The following is a 21,088-nucleotide window of genomic DNA, read 5'->3' on the forward strand; positions in this document are numbered from 1 at the left end:
GAATGAGGAGTATGTGGATCTCGGCCATTTGATACATCAGAATATGCTGCAGTTTCTGAGGAGCTGGACATCGGGGGAGATTCCTCATGCCTCAATTGTGACGAAGCTTTGTGTTTCGGTGGGTGTTCGTTGGCCCGAGTTGGAGCAGTTGTAGATGTCGAGCGCTCCTATTGATAGCTCCACAATCGCGACGATGCAAGAATGGTATGGTGAAAAAGCTGAATGGGTTACACTTATGATCATTTGCCCAATGGCCAGCCAGCTGATCAGACTTATACTGGTGGTTCTTCTCCGGCCAGGCGTGCAGTTTGGAGAGCCGCTCGAGGAGAGGCTAGTTCTTCACGTGTTCAGCAGGATGAAGGGGATAGTTTTGGGCTTGGCGATGCACATATTAGGAGATTGGCCAGACACATGGATACTATGCACGATATGCACAGTCATTTTGTTGCCGACTTGACACAGGCTTTGGGCACTACTTTTCGAGCCACTGGTGTTGAGGTTGATTCGCTGGTGTTTGGTGCTGATTCTGTGTATCCGCCACCTGATACTCCACCCGAGGAGGGTGATTTTTCTGACAATTAGGTATGCCTGAAATCCTTATTATTACCTTCAATGAGGACATTGAAAATTTTAAGTTTGGGGGTGATAATGTAAGGATTAGTTTGTGTGTGTCCATATAGATTCATATAGATTCATGTTGCATGTTTAGTTGTATTTCATTCATATTTTTCATGATTGTTCATATAGGAAATTTTTGTTTAAGTTTTTTTTATGTGAATTCATATAGTTGCATGTGCATGCATGTAACATGATCCCTTAGGTTGAGCTATTTCTGATTGATAAGTGGATGATAATTTGAGTGTGGTGATGACGAATAGAGGGTTGTTTAAGTCTAATGAATTGATTTGCATGCCAGAAAAAAAATCACAAGTCTTATAGGATTGCTTTTTATCTAGATCATGATCATACTTGTTATTTGTTGAGATTTAATCACTTGTTTATATCTAGAATTTGTGGTATTCTCTTAATGGCAAAAGAACACTGAATTTTTAAATTAGAGAAAAACTTGAATTTCATTGCTAGTAGGAATAAGGCTTGGCGTTAAATGGCTAGTAACCGACTCATAAATTTATGAGTAGTCTAGGGTTGAATGAGATGGAGCGAAACACACTCATTCAGAAATTGTTAAAAAAAAGAAAAAAAGAAAAGAAAAAAATATGTGTTTATGCATAATTGATCAAGAGTGAGCTCTTTAGTACTCGAGTTATTAGGTTTTAGGGGACTTTGTGTCTAGTGACCTAAGGCTTTGATAGTCTGGGATCTACTAACCTAACGCTCGCTACATAGGTATTATTGCACAAGTCTTTTGGGACCTCAATCATTACACGGTCAAATAAGCATTTTTGTTATGTGTTCAATAAAAGCATGAATCCTTGTATAACTCTAGTAGGAAGGAGGTGTTGTGAGTCATTATGCATTTAACATCTATTCTGTTTATAAACTTGTGATTATTTTGATGATAGATAAGTTATGGTTATTGATCTATTATCGAGAGTATATCTGATAAGCATCCACACACGCACATTTGTGGTTTGTGAATTGGTTTGTGGGATTTATTCGAACTCTGTTAAAAGTCATGACATTCTTAGAGGCATTCGCTTGTTGGTTGGTTATGGTTATTCTGAGGGGATCGATTGCATTATCATTTAGTTGCATTCACGCATTAGGTTGTTTTATAGTTTTTGAGTCTGTTTATGCTTGAGGACAAGCATCGATTCAAGTTTGGGGGTGTGATAAGTGGATTTTATTTCTACTTTGAACGCTTCATTACAAGCCTAAGTTGGTATTTTGAACTCCAGTTATTGGTATTTTTGATGTGTTTTTGTGTTACTTGCATTTCAGACATTAGTTGGATGAATAATTGAGCTTCTCAAGAAAATATGCTGAAAGGAGGTCAGATTCTGCAGTCAAGACCATTCTCATGTTGAAGAGCATCTCGATAGATTCGCATGGACTATTGGATCGCCAAATTCTGACAGAAGGAACTCAAGATACAACAGAAACAAGAAATGAAGTCAAGGGACAGAAGCACGGCGCGCCCACGCAGAAGGCGGGGCGGCCGCGCCAGATAAGCAGCAAGCGCGCGCGCCCGCGCGGAAGTTGGGGCGGCCGCGCGGTAGTTCTGGCCCGGAATCCTGATTCAAGTCCGATTTTGAGATTTGAAAGCCCAGGTCGTCCAGAAGCTATATAAACCTATAATAATTCGTTTTAAAGAACGAGGAGACCAGGGAGAGAAATACGAAGACCTAGTAGAGCACAAGACGGCTATGGAGAAAAATACTTTTGCATTCTCCATTATAGTTGTATTTCGGATGCTTGTTTTCGATTTGTCTTTGAACCCTAGTACTCTTATATTGTTTATTATCATGTTTTCATTGGAATCCATGGTGACGATGAGTTCGATTATGAACTAAACGTTGTCATGGGGTTCTAACGGATTTATCTATGGATTTCAATAGTTAATTATTTTATAATCTTTTGTGTGTGGTGATTTATGATTTCCTAGTTTGGTTGTGCTTATTCGTCTTTGATGCGTAGCTAACATCTAAAATTGTTTGTTAATCTATATTGAAGCGACAGTGAATATAGATGTTTAGAACTTGCCATGCTAGCATAGGTTCATATATATTTGTTATGCATGATTCGTGGGTAATTTTAACCATCTTATTCACCCTATGTAATCACGATAGATAACTTGCTCTTAAACCGTTATGTTTTTAATCTTTATAGACATATAGGGACTAAGCATAATCGGTGTCTAATCTACTTCTATCTTAATTGTGGATATTTGATAGTAGGGTATACGTACAACGAAAGTTGGCGTATACTAATTTCGTGTTATCTGATTAGTTGTCATCACCATCACATGCTAAGGTTAAAGATATAGACTTTGAATGAAGTATTTAATGAAGTTAGAATCCCATATTTATTCTCATATAAGTAATTCAATCTTTATTCTCTTAGTTAATGTTATTTAGTATAATCTCTTAGATAATCAAAACTCAAATTGTTACTTGTCTTAGCATTGAGCGATAACCATACATTGTTGCATAAGTGCATAATCTAAAATTAACCTAATTCTTTGTGGGAACGAACTTGAATTGAATCTTATACTACTTGTGATCGCGTACGCTTGCGTGTTTTTTCGCGTTAGAATTACAGCGAACATATGTCACAAAACCCGACATTCGCCTGCCAAACCTTTCGATAAAGTGGGCAGGAGGTCTCTACAAAAAATAATATACATGTCACATAAAATGCCAAAAATAACAAAACGATGACAATATTTTCATATAAAACTAACCACATCATTAACGATTTCTTCAGTAACTGAAACGTAATTCAAAAAATTTCATCCTCCTTATAACTCCTCACTAAGACAAACAATAATAGATTTCAAAGGCACATATAATTTAAACAAATACCCATTCTCAATAACCACAGATATTTAAATATTTAATATACAGTTTCATCTGATGGACTCCGATTTTGAGATGCATGCACAATGCTTGGATATCGAATTTCAACACAGTCACGACCAATAATGAAAACCAAAAATTTTATATTAGACACATACCCGAAAACAAGCACTTCACCTCTTGTCAAGCGATGATAAACAAACAAATCAATGATGCCAACAAGTTTACAATTAGACCGATCAAAGGTGACATGCAATTTGTACCCATTCCTAATTTTAAGCATCCAGTTTTGTGGAATACGATCTCCATGCATAATCACGAAACGAGTGGGAACTACGTGTATTTCAAATTTAACCAAATAATCGCTTCAATCCATTATTAAAATCAATTTAAACACACGACATAAGGTACGGACAGTTAACAACTTACTAATTCATTCGATAAGCAATCATCTGTTCCGAGGTACTTCACAAAACTGGGTACATCACCAGAAGAAGCCATTAAATAGTTATTCTGGAAGAGAACACTTTTCTGATTTAGGGATTTCAAACTTAATTTGGGAATAGTGGAATGACACGACTACCAAGTATTATGTCTATATATCTATCTATAAAAATACAGTTACAAAAGCAACAAAATTGATGTTTTTAATGCATTAAAAAATTATTTTACGTATCTTACTATTGGAACAAAATTATTTGGTATTCCAACAAAACCGGGCTGAGCATTAATGGTCTTCACTAGGGCTGAGCATTAATGGTCTTCACTAGGGCTGAGCATTCGGTCGGTTCGGTCCAAAACCGGACCGAACCGAATAGACCGAAAAACCGAATTATCATATTTTCTTGGACCGAACCGGACCGAAATTTTATTATGTACTGGACCGGACCGGACCGAAAATAATTCGATTGGACCGAACGGACCAAATTTTTTGAAAAAAAATAAAATTATATTAAAATTTTTAACCAAAAATTATAAAATCTAAAATATAATTAAAGTAAGGTGATATGTAGAGTTCTAAAAGTGTATAAATACAATTATAAATTAAAATTTATGATTAATTTTTTTAAGATATATGTAAAAGATATAATATAAAATTATGATATTTATGATTTGGACTATTCGGTATATTCGGCCCGTACTGAAATATTTTTTAAAAGAACCGGACCTAACCGAATTTTATTTCGGTCTATTTGGTCCGGACCGAATAGACCGAATTTTCTGAAAAATCAGGACCAGACCGAACTAAATTAGCACGGTTCGGTTCGGTTTTTCGGTTTCGATTTGGTTTTGCTCAGCCCTAGTCTTCACAACGTTTACGATAATAATTAACAAAAACTAAATAAATCTAAAAAAATTAAATAAAAAATTAAATTTTCATTACGAATAATATGGTACAAGACCCGCACCGCGGGCACACATACTGGTTAAAATATAATTCGTTAATAGGTATAATAGCCCGTGATAAAAGAAAATAATATACACTATATCCATTCTGACTTAAACAAAATAAATTACAAACGATCTCAGAAAATAGTTACACATGGACTCGCATTTCCATTTTAGCCAAAAAACTAGTTGCCTCAGTTGATATAGATTATCGCATCAGTTTTGAAGCTGATACCTCAAGTTTCTGATAAAATATTTTATTTTAAAACCCAATTATTAATAATAGCTATTATAATATAATTAAAGATATATTCGACAATAATTATTCAAACATATTTACACTTTTAGCAAATATAATTAATAAAAAATGAAAATAAAATTTATGTAATAACAATTATTAAAAAAACTGTGCATCGCACGAGTTTTAGTCTATTTAGGATTAATATATGTTTAAAATAAACAGGTTATTAAAATAATTAAGTAAGGGTAATTAAGTAAAAAGTATTAATAATTAAGTAAGGATAATCAAGTAAATGCAACATGTACCGAGTGACGATTACCAACAAAATTTTCATTATTTTGTCTTAAATATAATAGTTATTTTTTTAATAGTATATATAAAAGTTATATAGAAACTAGAGTTTTATTGAAAATCCGAAGATAAATATGAGTTGGGTAATAATTGTATTATATGTGTATCCAATTATATATATATATCGATTATATTGATGTTTAATAATTGTAACTTGCAGATGTTTTTCGATCAGTAAAATCACAAAAAAAATAAACATATAAGTTAAAATTATCAAATCAATTTTAAACCTCATGGAGGTATTCTAAACGTTTAAATATGAGCAATTCAGAACTCTTACCGTGAGACAGTTTGGCCGAGTGGTCTAAGGCGCCAGATTTAGGCTCTGGTCCTAAAGGGCGTGGGTTCAAATCCCACAGCTGTCATTTTGTAAAACATTATACATGGAATTTATCCCACCAAGTACCAAGTGATCTCAAATTTGCTATCCAGAAAATCATATCAGCAATTCACAAACACTCAACAAGTGCTCTTGCAATGTCTACAATGGCAACAACATCATCTCCAACTTCAATTCAATCCCTTCTTTCATCTTCTCCTCTTAAAGTTCCCAACTTTAAGCCTCTTTTCTGGCCATGGCAAAAGGTAAAAATGAAACTTTTTTTGTTATTTTTTTCTTATATGTCTAGTACAACATAATCACTATGTTCTTGTTTTGTGCAATGTTTGATGAAGTAGAAGAAGGTGAAGATGGGTCCACTAACTGTTTCTCCAATGGGGTTTGGGACTTGGGCTTGGGGGAATCAGCTTTTGTGGGGATATCAAGAATCTATGGATGATGAGCTTCAAGAAGTATTTAATCTTGCTGTTGAGAATGGTGTTAATCTTTTTGATACAGCTGATTCTTATGGAACTGGGAAGTTGAGTGGACAGAGTGAGAAGCTTCTTGGCAAGTTCATTAGGGAGTTTCGAGGTTATCTTTCTAATTTCGATTCCTTTTGCCGCGTTATCATTTCCTGAAAGTCGAATATAGTTGTGTTTGATTGCGGGTAACTTAAAAATATGATCTTTGCATAATTGTTAATGAAAAATGGTTACCCTTTGATTCTAGTTGATCTTGCGAGGGGGTCTTTGTGTAATTATTTTGCGGAGAGTGGTGACCCTTTAATTTTAGTTGCTGGGAGGGGGGGGAGCGGGATCTTTTCATAATTAAAAGCTAACAATGGCTACTCGCTAATTGCTTCTGAGGAGAGGGGGGGGGGGGGGAGGCTGATGTCTATATAATAATTTTGATCTTGGTATCGTTATTTGTGAGGAATGGCAAGCCTTCAATTTTAGTTGCTTTGAGGGGAGGGGTTTTTGAATTCTATAAGTAATTTAACTTGTCTAGCTTGCATCTTAAGCTTAATTGTAAACAAAAAATGGTGATTCTCTGATTCTAGTTGTGTGTGTGACCGTCTATATAGTGTGTTAGTGCGGGTGGGCAGAGTGGAGGACTGGATGGTCAGTCTGTATAGAAATATAATTTTTGTATATCTATCAACGTCTATATGTCTAGTTGCTTTGAAGTCTACAAAATATGATCTTGTATAACTATTAGCGAAAAATGGCAACTTTTGTTTTTTATGAATACTAAAATGACGACCCTTTGATTCTAGTTTATCTGGAAAGGGGGTGAAATTTCTGTAGAGATACAATCTTTGTGTATTGAAATTTTGATCTTTGTATGATTGTTAACAAAGGGTAGTGACCCTTGGATGCTAGTTGCTTATTCCAAGTGCTTTTTCCACAGTGTTTATTCAATTGTGTTGTTATTATCAAGGCCAAGGGAATTTACTCATGAGGGCATGAAAAGGCTTTATTTTTTTGTGATTTGATTGAAGTACTTTAGAGGTATTTTGGTTCTAGTTCTAGCTATCTTGCTAAAGGTTTGCTTGATTACAATTAGGACAAAAGCAATTAGCAGAAGACGTTGTGATTGCGACAAAGTTTGCTGCATATCCATGGCGTCTCACTCCTGGACAATTTGTCAATGCTTGCAAGTATATTTTTTCTTTTCTAACTTATTTTGAGTGTCACTTTATTTGTTTTACTTTTTTCCAAATAATTCATAACAATTAATTAAACTACTGATTACGCAATTAAAGTTTATGTATGATAAACACCATTACTGTATGATATAACATATATAATCAGAATGTAGCTGTTGGCCTATTGATACTCTTCTAAATTACAGTTGTCTTTCAGGGGTTCTCTGGACAGGATGCAAATTGAGCAGATAGGAATTGGACAATTGCACTGGTCAACAGCAAACTATGCACCTCTACAGGAAAAAGCTCTTTGGGACGGTTTAGTGGCAATGTATGACAAGGTTACCATGATTTATTTGTGCCAATAATTTACCTGAAATATAACCATTTTCATTGGTCGGTTTGAATTTTATTGATGTTTCATTTTTAAAACAGTAACTTGGGACCAAAGGGACATGCTTTAACAGTGTCACACCATCTCCCTTAAGTGGGATGTTGATGTCTCAAGCCTCTGTGAAAGACGTGTTCTTGGCTAGAGTAGTGGATATCTTTCACAATTTTTACCTCCCTTAGAAAAACTTGGGGATGGCCAATATGAATTAGATTGATGATCACTACTAGAATGAGCATTAATACTTCCAAAATATAAAGATACTCAGTCGAGCGAGCTAATCAATATCAATGTTCCTTTTTAGTATGTAGATTATTTGGCACTCTCTTGTAACAATTGTCTCCTGGCTTGTAAACATTATTTGAATAACATCATAAAAGAATTGTAATTAGATTAATTTGCATAATCATCATAGTACATGTAATCATGCAGGGTTTAGTTCAAGCAGTTGGGGTGAGTAATTACGGACCAAAGCAGCTCATTAAAATCTATGAATATCTTCAAGCACGTGGAGTCCCCTTGTCTTCTGCTCAGGTTTTACACCTTACTTCATGGTGCTCGCATGTGGAGATACTTGGATTTTTTTTTCATTACCTTTATGGCCTCATTGATATGATCCTGAGTGCAAGAAAATTATGACAGTTCTTTTTAGCTTAGGAGTTCCTTATAAGTGCATCATGATAATTTTCAAATTGTCCAGCTATGTCAATAGCTTACAACCCTGATAATCTCTTTATTATCATTGTGAGTAAATGTTAGTGGACATTCCCATTAATAGTCTAATAGCCTGGGAAAAAAACCTTATACAGAATCAAGAAATAACGGAATCCCGGAGTAAAAGTTTTTTATGTATTGCTCATCAGTCCTATCATCTACCTTGAAAAAGTAAAAGTAATCCGACAATGAAGGAAAGGAATAGAAGAGGAGTGAAATTCTTGTAATTCATAATAGATATGGTGTGCATGATATTTCTTTACAGTTGTACACAGCTTACCTTTTCTGTGTTGTTTGTCACTATATAAAAGCTTTATCTTATTACATTACAGGTTCAATTTTCATTATTGAGTATGGGAGAGGATCAGATGGAGATAAAGACTATATGTGATTCTCTCGGTATTCGTGTAATTTCTTACAGTCCTTTGGGACTTGGTATGCTTACTGGGAAATATACATCTTCTAGTCTTCCAAGTGGACCGAGGTACAAACACTTTTGTCACTACTGTATACCGCATCCAAATAGGAGAATAAAGTTGCACTGGTTGTCCTTAATTTGGATTGCCTTGAGCAATAATATATTTATTACTTCAGCAATTGGTTCCTTTTATGCAGGAGCTTGTTATTTAAACAAATTATACCTGGACTGGAACCTCTACTCAATTCCCTGGGTAAAATTGCTCAAAGAAGAAGGAAGACTATACCACAGGTACTTCTTTGTCATTTAACAATATATAGTCACTTTACAGCCAAAATGGTGGGAAGGCTAGTATAATATCGAATCAAATGACAGGTCAAATTTGTACAGTAATAGCTACTAGCCAATGATGCTTATTTTCTTCTTATACATCAATTGCAGTGTATCACTTGCATTTAACCAAAACAGGAACTTTTACACATCAAGGCCTATGTGCTGCATTTTGACATCAGACTCATTGTCTAGGACAAGGAGTAGGGTTTAGTTTGGATGCAGTTCATATTCGGGTAGAAAAAATAACCAAAGTACTACATTTTTCCCAATATTGGATTAGTATAACACAATTTGGAAACAGGGCCTATTTTGCAATATTGATTAGTGGATACGGATTTCACAATTGTGTGTTAGCAGAAAAGGAAAAATAGTTCCTTCATATATCGAGGTGTTGCACATTGATGAAAATGCAGATCAGGTGATATGCTCGATCATTGTGTGGGTTCTAGAAAACTATGTTACTCTGACTCGGTACGGAGTGTCGGACACAACACATATCCGAGTGTCGGACTTAAGAAGTCTAAAAATTGGGGATACGGGGACACTGTCCGATTTTTGGACACATGTACGGGGACACAACATATTTTATTAATAAACAAGCCAACGGTCTTTTGAGGAAACAGTCTCTTCATTCTTTGGAATGAGGGTAAGACTGCGTACGATATAACCTCCCCAGACACTGCCATAGGCGGTATTATTGGGTACAATTGATTGATTGATTGAAGTATGTTAAGTTAGACATCTTAGAATAAAGTAACAATTGAAATTCGATTAAACTTGATTTTCTAAAGAACATTGCGAGTTTGGCATATTCCCTACTTTTGTCTCATTGCCGCATATTTTTTCTTCTTAAATATGTATTTTGAATATTTAGTGTGACTAATATTTGATCTATAAATTGGTCAAAGTGTCCATATGTCAGTCAAAGGATCCGACATGGAATAAGTGTGGTGTCCAAGTGTCAGACACGGGTACGGTAACCTAAACAGAAGAGTGGGAGTAACATAGTAGAAAAGATAGCCGTACATTGCATGGGTTTTTCACCCCTTGGATATGTTGATATGCATATTCAATCTCCATAATGCACCAGCCCAATGCTTGGTTGTTTAGCCAAATTTTAGCTAGAACACATTTCTCACACGTAGGCCCCTGTGGTATTCTGTGCTAATTTTTTAAATTGTCATGTTTCAAGTAATAACTATAATTCTTAGGTAAAATATGCTAATCACTCTATTTATTTTACCATGCTAATGTGTTATTTTATTAAGAACTGTATCACTTCTTAATTTGATGTAAAAGAACCTTTATTATTAGGTAGCAATAAACTGGTGCATTAGCAAGGGTACCGTTCCAATACCTGGAGTAAAGACCTTGAAACAAGCAAAAGACAATTTGGGTGCTCTTGGCTGGAATCTCAGTTCAGACGAGATACTTGAATTAGAATCAGCTGCTCGTGAGTCTCCACGCAAGATGATACAGAATGTTTTCCAGACAAGGTAAGCTCTCAGTGGAATTAGTTTTTCATGGCCTAGATTCGTGGTAAAAATTTATTCAACATTTTGATCTTTCCTTGATCTGTTTTTTCCTGGAACCACAGATGAGGTCCTGTAAGGTTAATGCAAATAGCAGAGATTTAAAAGCAAGTAGGTGTATACAGAGAACTGACAGGTCAAACGCTTGTGAAACTTCATTGCCTCTTAAATGATGAGGTTCACTCCATTAATGAGCATTGTGGAAGCAATATGCATATATGAAGTTCATGGTGATTTAGTGGACCTTCTTCTTCCTCTTTTTGCTCCATTAAAACATATAATGCACATATAATTGGATACCATTATGGAACCAGCTTCCTAAAAATGTAAGGTCTAAGGAAAGGAATAATTGGATCATATAACGTGCACCAGTGTTGATGCAATCTGATGAGGTAGGTTAGGACATCTTAAACAGTTTTATCCAAAAATTTAAATTTGAATCACCAACTAATTCAAATTCAGATCCAAATTTCTGATGAACTCTAACACAATAACCCAAAATTTTGATCCATTTTACATATTATAGTAAGCAAATATTATATTAATTTTTTTATTCTTAAATTTATTCTTTAAACATAAATAACTATTTATATTATATCTAATAAATTAAATAAATCGAAAATAATTTTTTTACTACACTTAAAACATTAAAATTTTAGAGTTAATTAGCTAAAAACATATTCATTTCATTAATTAACATCTAAAATATCATTAATATTCAATAATTAATCACAAGTCGATTTTAAATCTAATAAATTAAAATTAGAAAAATTAATAAAATCATTATTTTATATTAAAGTAAATTTGAATGTAATTCAAATTTGAATTAGTACACTGATTCAAATATTTAGTGGGCCCCAATTTAGATATTTGGATTTTGTAGATACCCTTACCTCCTCACTTCAATTTTTTGCACCTAAAATGGTAAGGTGTTCTAAAAAAAATTGTTTTATGCTTCTTTTTAAATAAAAGAATTAATACTAAACTTTTTATACAAAATAATCTTTGAAATTATGGTTGGTTTGTATTACTTTAAAATCAGTGTAAATTCAAGTAGACCGAAACAAAGAGATCAACAACTAAAGGGAATATCCAATTTGAACTATCAGATACCTTCGTGGATTCTAAAATTTTTAAAAATCAAAGACTTGAAAGATAAACAATTATCTTTTTTGAAATTCCTAAATTATTGATAATTTGTTTAAAATGTTAAAATATTAATATAATAAAAAATTGAGAACCAAACAACAAAATTTCATAAATTATACTATTTTCTCAATGTAGCACAAAATTTAATATCTATTGGAATATTAATACAATCAATGAAAGCCAAACATATACTTTATAAAATTTATATGCAAAAACATAAAATATTTTTTTTTTATTTTTTAAAATCAAGATTGGTTTGAACTAACATAATTACATAAAATCTCATGCCAAACTATTACTTGGCAAGATTTGTAATAATTATAAATAAAGAAAGTTGAGACAAATAAAAAGAGTGGTGAGAGAAAAAAGGAAAGTAAAGTAGTTCTCAAGTCCTACTAACTAGTCGTAAAAAGCAGTTGAGACAAGTTCGAGTAGTTGGTTTTTGGTTATGCTGGATTTTCCATTATTATTAACACCTTTTTTATATTCTCCTTCATTTCCGGCGCCGGAGTTGCCGGAATTTCTGCCTCCGGCGTATTCACGTGCTATTGCTCCAGACTAACCTCTACCCTTTTGTTATTTTTCAAAATTAAGACGGCCCATCAAGTTATTTTAGCGATTAGAGGCGTGGAAATTGCTGAATTGAATTTTCAAGATTTGAGTGGTGGATGTGTGTGTAGATTTGTGTTTGTGTGTGTATAGGTTGGGGATAGATGAAAGCTTTAAGACGAAGTCAAACTGCTTCATCGTCTTCTTCATCGGCGTCTTCGAAATCGTCTTCTTGGATTCATTTGAGATCAGTTTTGTTTGTTGTTGCGTCTTCTTCTCCTGCGTCTTCTTGCTCTACTTCTGATCGGTGAGTCAGCCTGTTTATATATGTGTGTGTGTGTGTGTGAGAGTGTGTGTTTTATAATGTTATGTTGTTTATATGTTTTTTTTTTAAAATTTAGATCTTGATCTCAATCACTTTAGTTTTGGTAGTTGAGCTTAATACTAGTTCATTGCAGTGTTTTTTAGCTTATTATATAAAATCTTCTTGTTTATTAGAAAGTTCGAGTCTTGATGCGTTTTTATTTTCGTGTTTGTGTACATAAATTTGGGGAGTATTTTGCTAGATAACCATATTCAGTGACACTGAGAGATATTGGTCCTTGTAATGGTGGGCGGGTATTTAACCTCGTATTTTATGTGTGTCTAGTGTATGTGTGTTTAATAATGTTATGTTTTCTTTAAAAATTTAGATCTTGATCTCAATTACTTCAGTTTTGTTAGTTGAGCTCAAATATGAGTTAAGTTCAGTGTATTTAGGTTATTATATCTTCTTGATAATTAGAAAGTTCGAGTCTTGATATGTTTTTATTTTCGTGTTTGTGTAAATACATATGTGGAGTATTTTGCTAGATAACCAACTTTAGTGACACTAAAAGATATTGGTCCTTTTAATGTTGGGGGTATTTAACCTCTTATATTGAACTTGAGACCGCAGGTGGAGTGGCGGGTTCAGTTAAAAAATGGGTGACGATATATTGCCTAATGCTTATTGGTATACACCGATGATAAATAAGAGAGTACTTAAACCTGGATCTGTAGGATTTCTCAAAAATGACTTGATAATTTGAACAAGTACATTTGATCTGCTAGAATTATTTTTCCATGTATAAACTTCTAGCTTTGTCTATTACCATTTAAGGTTTTCTTTATTTTTATAATAATCTGAATTTGGTCCTCTGTGCTGCTTATCATCTAGAAGGTATAACAAGGTGTTTTCGTAGTGCAAGCATTATCTTCCCCTTTGAGAAGTTGCGTTTTGAGCATTCTGCTAACTGCATTGGTTTGACGGTTCAAATGGAAAGTTGTTTTTGCTTTAATGTATAGGCTACTATCAGAGTTAGTACTTCATAATCGAAATTGGCAGTTCACCTAACATAAATTATGAACAAGGGAAGATTGTCTATTTATCCACAACGTGACCTCTAAGGCTCTAACTGTCTTGACCTAAAGTTTTTAGTGCCGTAGCAGGACCATATAACATTTGGATAATTGATTTGTAAAAGCTTAATCAAAGTTTTCACTGATGTATTATTGGGATATATTTATTATATCATCTATTCTTATGCTTTTTCATATTTAACATCCAAAATTCTCCAGAGAATCAATAAAAGGTACAAGTTCATTTATAAATGTCAAACAATGTATTATAAGAATATGTTGATTTTGTGAGTGTTTCTAAATTTGTTATAGCATCAAATTGCACAAGAGTATAATAGGTTTTCTTTGAAGTACAGATTAGACTTCTGTTTTAACTTAAAACTAATTTTTTTTAGTATAATTACAAAGTGGAAGAATTTTCAAAATGTAGTAGGCCTAGGCCTTCTTTTTAGGCGATGCTAGACAGCCAAAGATGGTTAAGTGTTCTCATATTCTGATATATCTGTTAGGGTTACTGAATGTGAATTCATGTGAGCTTTTAACTAGGTAATATAGCAGATGCTACCTTGGAGATGTAAGTGTAAAGTACCGGAAGTGCAGAATAAGCCGTTGATCACATATGTTCATGTGTCTCTTTAACTATATAAAAATAATGGGCAGGACTACTAGTTCCTAAACCTTGGTACTGGTTGGGTTCTTCGAGCTAAATGCATTTTGTGCTCTAATGCTTGGACTGCCTGTTTGACAGATTCTACTTTATCACTTTATATTTACGCAAAATCATGAAAGGCTTTTGTGTATATAATTTAGGGTAAGGGTCTCAGTACAGAACTAGGTTAAAGGTCCTTAAGTTCTCAAAAAGGTTAAAGGTCCTTTAGGTATTCCATATATTTTCTGTTTCTTGTCTAACTTTGGTTAACATACAATGTCAGGAATCGTCTAAAATCTCCATGGTCGCACAGAAAGAGAAAACGTGCCCTATCACCTCAGCAATGGAGAAAGTTGTTTACACCAGAAGGGAAATTGCGTGATGGCGGGGTTCGAGTTTTGAAGAAAATACGCAGTGGGGTAATTTCCTCCCTGTCTTAATATCATGAAGCATAGTAATAGGACTTCTTGTGTGTCTATTATGTCTAACTTCTAAAAATTGTTATCCAAATGGATACCATTGTAGGGCGTTCATCCAAATCTAAGGGCAGAAGTCTGGCCATTTCTTCTTGGAGTGTAAGCATCTTCTACTTGATCACTTTATCCAGAAGTGACCTTTCTTAAATTTTCAAGTCTTCGTTTAGCTTTACGGATAATAGGTGCTCTTCTATGTCAAGGAAATAACACTGTCCTGCTCAAGCATGCTAATTCACTCTCATTTCTAAATCAGTATAGACACCAGAGTTCTTAGCGGAATTCACTATTTTACCGAACATAGTCAGCCACATAAAAATTTTCGTATACATAAATCACCAATACTTTCTTGGTCTACTAGAAGTCCAGCTAAAATCCATTTACCATAAAAAGTTAGACTTCATTCCAGGGCAACACTTTTCATCTTCTCTTTTTAATCAGTGTTATTGTTACGTTGGAAGGGTAAAAACATGATCATTTATAACCTTGCAATAAAACTTGGATTCAGTTTGATGCCACGGCTTTATGTCTATTTAGGTTGCTTAGATTCATAAAAATTGTTGGGAAAAATAAGTTGTCAACCCAACGACGATTAGGATGCATCTAATAAAAGATTGATGTTTAGAGTTATTATCATCATTGCTGATTGTTTGTATGCACGGGTGTAAGCTAATGTCAATTTTTAACTCTATTTCCCATCAATTATTTTAATTTTCCTGTAGGTATGACTTGAATAGTTCCAAAGAGGAGAGAGATAATTTAAGAACCAAGAGGAGGTATGTTAAACTGATTATTTGGAACTTGAAATGGATGATTTTAGTCTGTTTTCAGGCATTATGTTAATAATACTAATATTATTATGTTCAATATGTGGTTGTAGAAAGGAATACGAGAAACTGAGGCGGCACTGCCGCCGGCTTCTAAAGTCTAACAATGACAATTTTAAGTTAAAGGAAACTGGTAAAACCAGCAACAGTGAAGACGGTGGGAAAGTCGTTCAAAACAGGGATTCTGCTGATTCTGAAGATGTTGTCAGTGCTAGGGAATCTTTATCTAGTGCAGATATAAGCCCATCTGTTGAGTACTCAAACGACTTCAGTAATGATGCGCTAAATAGATATGATGGTTCAAAACGAATAACAGATCCTATAATTTCTGGGACCGAGTCATCAGACTCGGACTCCTCTGTAGATGTGAGCATCGCTTTTCCTTCAGAGTGCAACGAGGAGAATGATCCTGATATTCCCTCCAATGAGGATTCTTCACACAGGGGAAATCAATCAAAAACGAGCACACCAGAAGATTTTGCAACTTGGCAGCGCATCATACGACTAGATGCAATTCGTGCCAATGAAGAATGGGTACCATATTCCCCATCCCAGGCTGCAGTGCCAGAAGAAAGGGCGAGACGTTCAGCTGAGGTTGTCGGGCTTAAGGATTATGATCACCTTGAGCCATACAAAATCTTTCATGCTGCTCGACTTGTTGCTGTTCTAGAAGCTTATGCTCTATATGACCCTGAAATTGGCTATTGCCAGGGGATGAGTGATCTACTTTCCCCAATAATTACAGTGATGACAGAAGACCATGAAGCTTTCTGGTGTTTTGTTGGTTTCATGAAGAAGGCCCGGCATAATTTTAGGCTTGATGAGGTCGGGATTCGAGGACAACTGGATAGAGTTTCTAAGATAATTAAATTTAAGGATTCCCATCTTTTTAAACATTTGGAAAAGCTTCAAGCAGAGGATTGTTTTTTTGTGTATAGGATGGTGGTGGTTCTCTTCAGGAGGGAATTAACTTTTGAGCAAACAATTTGCCTCTGGGAGGTCATGTGGGCAGATCAGGCAGCAATTCGAGCTGGGATTGGGAAGTCCGCGTGGAGTAGGATTAGACAACAGGCCCCACCAACAGAAGATTTGCTGCTCTATGCTGTTGCAGCATCTGTATTAAAAAAACGAAAACTTATCATAGAGAAGTACAGTAGCATGGATGAGATAGTTAGGGAATGTAATGGCATGGCAGGACATCTTGATGTGTGGAAGCTCCTGGATGATGCACATAACTTGGTGGTCACCCTCCACAACAAGATCGAGAACCCTCTTCCTGATATTGATTAGGTGCGGGGTTTTCCATTCGCTAATTTATCTCTGATACCGTTATTTAGCCTTTTGGAGGTACACCCTTTCCCGTCCTCTTGAAACCGATGCCCCAAATGAGCATATGGGTGTATTTAATATTTTATGATGGTTATATTGACTCTTCCCCGCTAAGGGATAAAAAATCTGGTACTTGGGAAAAAGATTCCACTGTTTCTAATTTTTTAGGAGGGGGAGGAATTGTGGATATCCGATCATTCTCTCCTGAATTTCTGGAGTTGATAAATGATAGTAAATTTCTGCTGTCTATTGATGCTTTCAGTTGCAGATTACATTTATTGAAAATTGATCGTCAAAGAGGTCAGACCAATTTTCACATTGTTAACTTTTTCTCTTGGGTTTCAAACTATAACCAAGGCTCCAGTTTCGTGGTAAATTGAGAACTTTTTAGGCTAAGTTTCTGAACTTGGTATCATTGTATGTTAACGTATCTGAGTTGCTTATTTGTTAACTTTCTTCCGTTCATTAGATCATCTCGAACTCTTATACTCTTGGCAAATTGTTATATAATCGCAGTAGGTTGTAGAAGTGTAGTCCATAAAAAACATCATTTTAGTTGGAGATATTTGCAATTCCCATCACTCTGGTTAGGGAAAACTGCACTTGGTTACTTAAACATTAGGTCACTCTGGTTTGGGCGAAGTGCACTTTGTAACTTAAACATTAGGTCACTCATTCCTTAAGATGTTCTCCTTTGCGTCAATTTTCACAATTACAGTCTAAACCCTTTGCAACGTCAGAGGATTTTCAAAAAAGAATTCGCCGCGGAATCTTGTCCATCTTAACACGATCACAACGTTCTATTCAGAAAGCTTTTAAACAAGACATAGAGATCCTTCATCGACTTGAAATCTGAGTACATTTAAAATTAAATATTGTAGACATGGAAACGCATCTGCACTGTATAGCAATATGTGTATGTGTGTGAACAAAATGAACAAACATAGTAACAGAAAAAAAAGAGGAGAGAAAGATATAATCCGAGTCCAGTGCATAACTGTCTCCTTAAAGCTTATTAGCTCTCATCGTCGTGTGCGAGCGAAAAGCCTCTCAGGATAAAACAGATTGCAGTGATGTAGAACAACACTCTCAGCGAGCTTGAAATAGAGTAAGAAATGTGTTTAGAGGCGAATGTGTTTTTGGTGTATCTAATCCAAACGCCCTAGAGGTGTTTTTATAGGTGTAGATAGACTTGTGCGCTACTATTTTCCATAATTAAATATCATTAATTATGGAATCAGTGTAATACTTACAAACTACTCTATTCCATAAATAATCTGAACCAGAATCAGATTAAATATATCAAGACATACACCATATCAATTAATCTGAAATAAAATCAAATTAATTTATGCCATAATATTTGAGCCAAATTCTAGTGGAAAATAATAATTTCCATTATTAAGAGAATATCATCATATCTCAAACATCTTTTAGTCATAATGCTCAAAATATGACTTACCAATATGGAACTTATACCCATATTTTCCAACATTCCCCCACATGGGTGAGATTGGTGATCTTAGTAGCACACACCAGACAGACAGACAGACATAAGGTTTGACTTGGTGATAATTTCTTCGATCAGATATACCATACGATAAGTAGAGAATGCTCCTTAAACCTTTGCTCGAGTAAGCATACCGACTTTACTGGTAGACAGTAGACGTGCTTGTCCTTGAACTGTTCGACTGTTTGTGTAAACGATGATATACTTATCACTATATCTTTTCTGACTCGTTCAGCTCTCATGGGTATGTCCATTTGGCCATGGAACATCGTCCTGGTTCTGCAGGAGTTTCTAAAGAATTGTGTCTCACAATTCTCCTTTGAAGCGGCCCCACTTCTCTCCCACATAGGTGATCTTTGTCTTATAGAGTAACCCGCGTTTACTCAACTGAATTCCATGCATTCAATATTTTGAACTCCATGTATTCACCGAAAGATTATTAAAGCTCAGAAGTTTAACCTCGTACCTTACGGGTCTCACTGTTTCTCATCATAGGAACAGGCCAGGGGTTACCCCCACAGTAATTTAGTCACATGATTTAGTTGTCCCATTGAACCAAGTTCTTGGGATCTCCAGTCAGCAATGGTTGGGTTTATACCATGATGCCGTTAAGCAATAGGCTTAAGGCTCATCCCTCTCGATGATTTCTCAACCACTTCTCTTGATAACCCTTTGATTAGCGGATCCACGATATTATCCTTTGACGATATATAGTCAATGGTAATAATTCCCGTTGAGATTAATTGTCTAATGGAACTATGGCGTCGTCGTATATGACGGGACTTTCCATTATACATCGTGCTCTGTGCTCTGCCAATAACGGATTGACTATCACAATGTATCCCTATTGCAGTCACAGGCTTTGGCCATCTTGGAATATCCTCCAGAAACTGGCGTAGATATTCAGCCTCTTCAGCACATTTATCTAGTGCCACAAACTCAGCTTCCATCGGGGAATGAGTTATCACCGTTTGCTTGGAGGATTTCCATGATACTGTCGCTCCGGCTAGTGTAAATATGTAGCCACTCGTAGACTTTAGTCCATTCTTGCTAGATATCCAGTTTGCGTCAGTATATCCCTCTAATACTGCTGGATATCTGCCATAGTGCAGTTCATAGTCTCGAGTTCCCCTCAAATACCTCAGTACTTTTATAGTTGTTTTCCAGTGATCAGCTCCCAGATTACTCGTAAATCTACTCAACATGCTAATTGAGTATGCAATGTCTGGTCTTGTACAACTCATAAGGTACATCAGACTTCCGATTATTCTCGAGTATTCCACTTGGAAGACTCCTACACCTTTATTCTTGGATAGATGTAAAGTCATATCCACATGTGTCCTAACTTTCTCATAGTCATCCTTAAGAAACTTTTCTAGGATCTTGTCAACGTAATGAGGTTGACTTAGTGCGAGACCCTATGATGTTTTAGAAATTTGAATTCCTAGAATAACATTTGCTAGTCCCATGTCTTTCATGTCGAATCTTGATTTCAACATGTCCTTAGTAGATTTGATCACTTTATCATTGCTTCCGGCAGTGAGTAGATTATCTACATACAATGTCATCCTGACATAACCGTTGTCATTTTCCTTGACATAGATTTTCTCATTTTCCTTGTAATAAACACAACTATCACATTTATTGATTTTGAAGCCATTTGCCAGCACGATCTCATCAATTTTTTCATGCCATTTCATAGGCGCTTGCTTGAGACCATATTGTGAATTCACAAATTTACAGACTTTTCTCTCTTGTCTAGGGACAACAAACCCTTCAGGTTGTTCCATATAGATTTCCACATCTATAATCCCATTTAGAAAAGCTGTTTTCACATCCATCTGATGTACTGTTAGATTTCGCATTGCAGCGATAGCAAACATCATCCTTATGGATGTTATTCTCGTTACAGGAGAATATGTATCGAAGTAATCAAGGTCTTTCTGTTGCTTGTATTCTTTGATTACAAGTCTGGCCTTATACTTATCGATAGTGCCATCGATTTTCAACTTTTTCTTGAACACCCACTTGCTACCTAATGGTTTACAATCGGTTGGAAAATCTACTAATTCCCAAGTATGATTCTGCATAATCGAATCAACTCCGTTCTTGATGGCCTCTTTCCACATAGGCCCATCCGGTGAGGTAACTGTTTCCTTATAGGTTTTCGGATCACCTTCTTCGAGCAAATAGGTCATAAAATCAGACCCATAAGATTTCTCCATACGTTGTCTTTTGCTCATTCTCACAACCCCCACATTTACGTCTTCAATCTCTTCACTCTCATTATTATCATCTATAGATTCATGAGTTCGTTTAGACGCCGTAGGTTGTTATTTCCTGGATTACATGGAAACGTTGTCTCAAAGAATGAGGCGTTCCTTGATTCCATAATGGTATTCTT

At 35.2% G+C, this 21,088-nt stretch overlaps 2 protein-coding genes and 1 non-coding gene across 5 annotated transcripts; all 3 read left to right on the forward strand.

The window, feature by feature from the left end:
- Positions 1–5,745: 5,745 nt before the first annotated feature.
- Positions 5,746–5,825, forward strand: TRNAL-UAG (transfer RNA leucine (anticodon UAG)). The gene has a single exon. It is a non-coding gene; the product is annotated as a tRNA-Leu (tRNA).
- Positions 5,819–11,201, forward strand: LOC141721539 (pyridoxal reductase, chloroplastic). Of its 3 annotated transcripts, none has more exons than XM_074524485.1 (9): positions 5,822–6,045; positions 6,136–6,373; positions 7,349–7,442; positions 7,648–7,771; positions 8,254–8,355; positions 8,868–9,019; positions 9,151–9,244; positions 10,601–10,782; positions 10,884–11,201. In XM_074524485.1, exons 2-9 carry the CDS (start codon positions 6,151–6,153, stop codon positions 10,885–10,887), a joined length of 975 nt encoding a protein of 324 aa, XP_074380586.1. In that variant the 5' UTR covers positions 5,822–6,045; positions 6,136–6,150; the 3' UTR covers positions 10,888–11,201. The 3 variants fall into 3 exon arrangements, with proteins under 3 accessions (XP_074380585.1, XP_074380586.1, XP_074380584.1); XM_074524483.1 differs by having other exon boundaries at positions 6,139–6,373; XM_074524484.1 differs by lacking the exon at positions 10,884–11,201 and having other exon boundaries at positions 5,819–6,045; positions 6,139–6,373; positions 10,601–10,786.
- A 1,103-nt stretch (positions 11,202–12,304) lies between these two features.
- Positions 12,305–17,639, forward strand: LOC141721538 (rab GTPase-activating protein 22-like). The gene is made up of 5 exons (XM_074524482.1): positions 12,305–12,823; positions 14,829–14,964; positions 15,071–15,120; positions 15,741–15,794; positions 15,899–17,639. Exons 1-5 carry the CDS (start codon positions 12,681–12,683, stop codon positions 17,133–17,135), a joined length of 1,620 nt encoding a protein of 539 aa, XP_074380583.1. The 5' UTR covers positions 12,305–12,680; the 3' UTR covers positions 17,136–17,639.
- Positions 17,640–21,088: the final 3,449 nt, after the last annotated feature.

The sequence above is a fragment of the Apium graveolens genome, chromosome 4, assembly GCF_009905375.1.
Source record: "Apium graveolens cultivar Ventura chromosome 4, ASM990537v1, whole genome shotgun sequence".
Lineage (NCBI taxonomy): Eukaryota > Viridiplantae > Streptophyta > Magnoliopsida > Apiales > Apiaceae > Apium > Apium graveolens.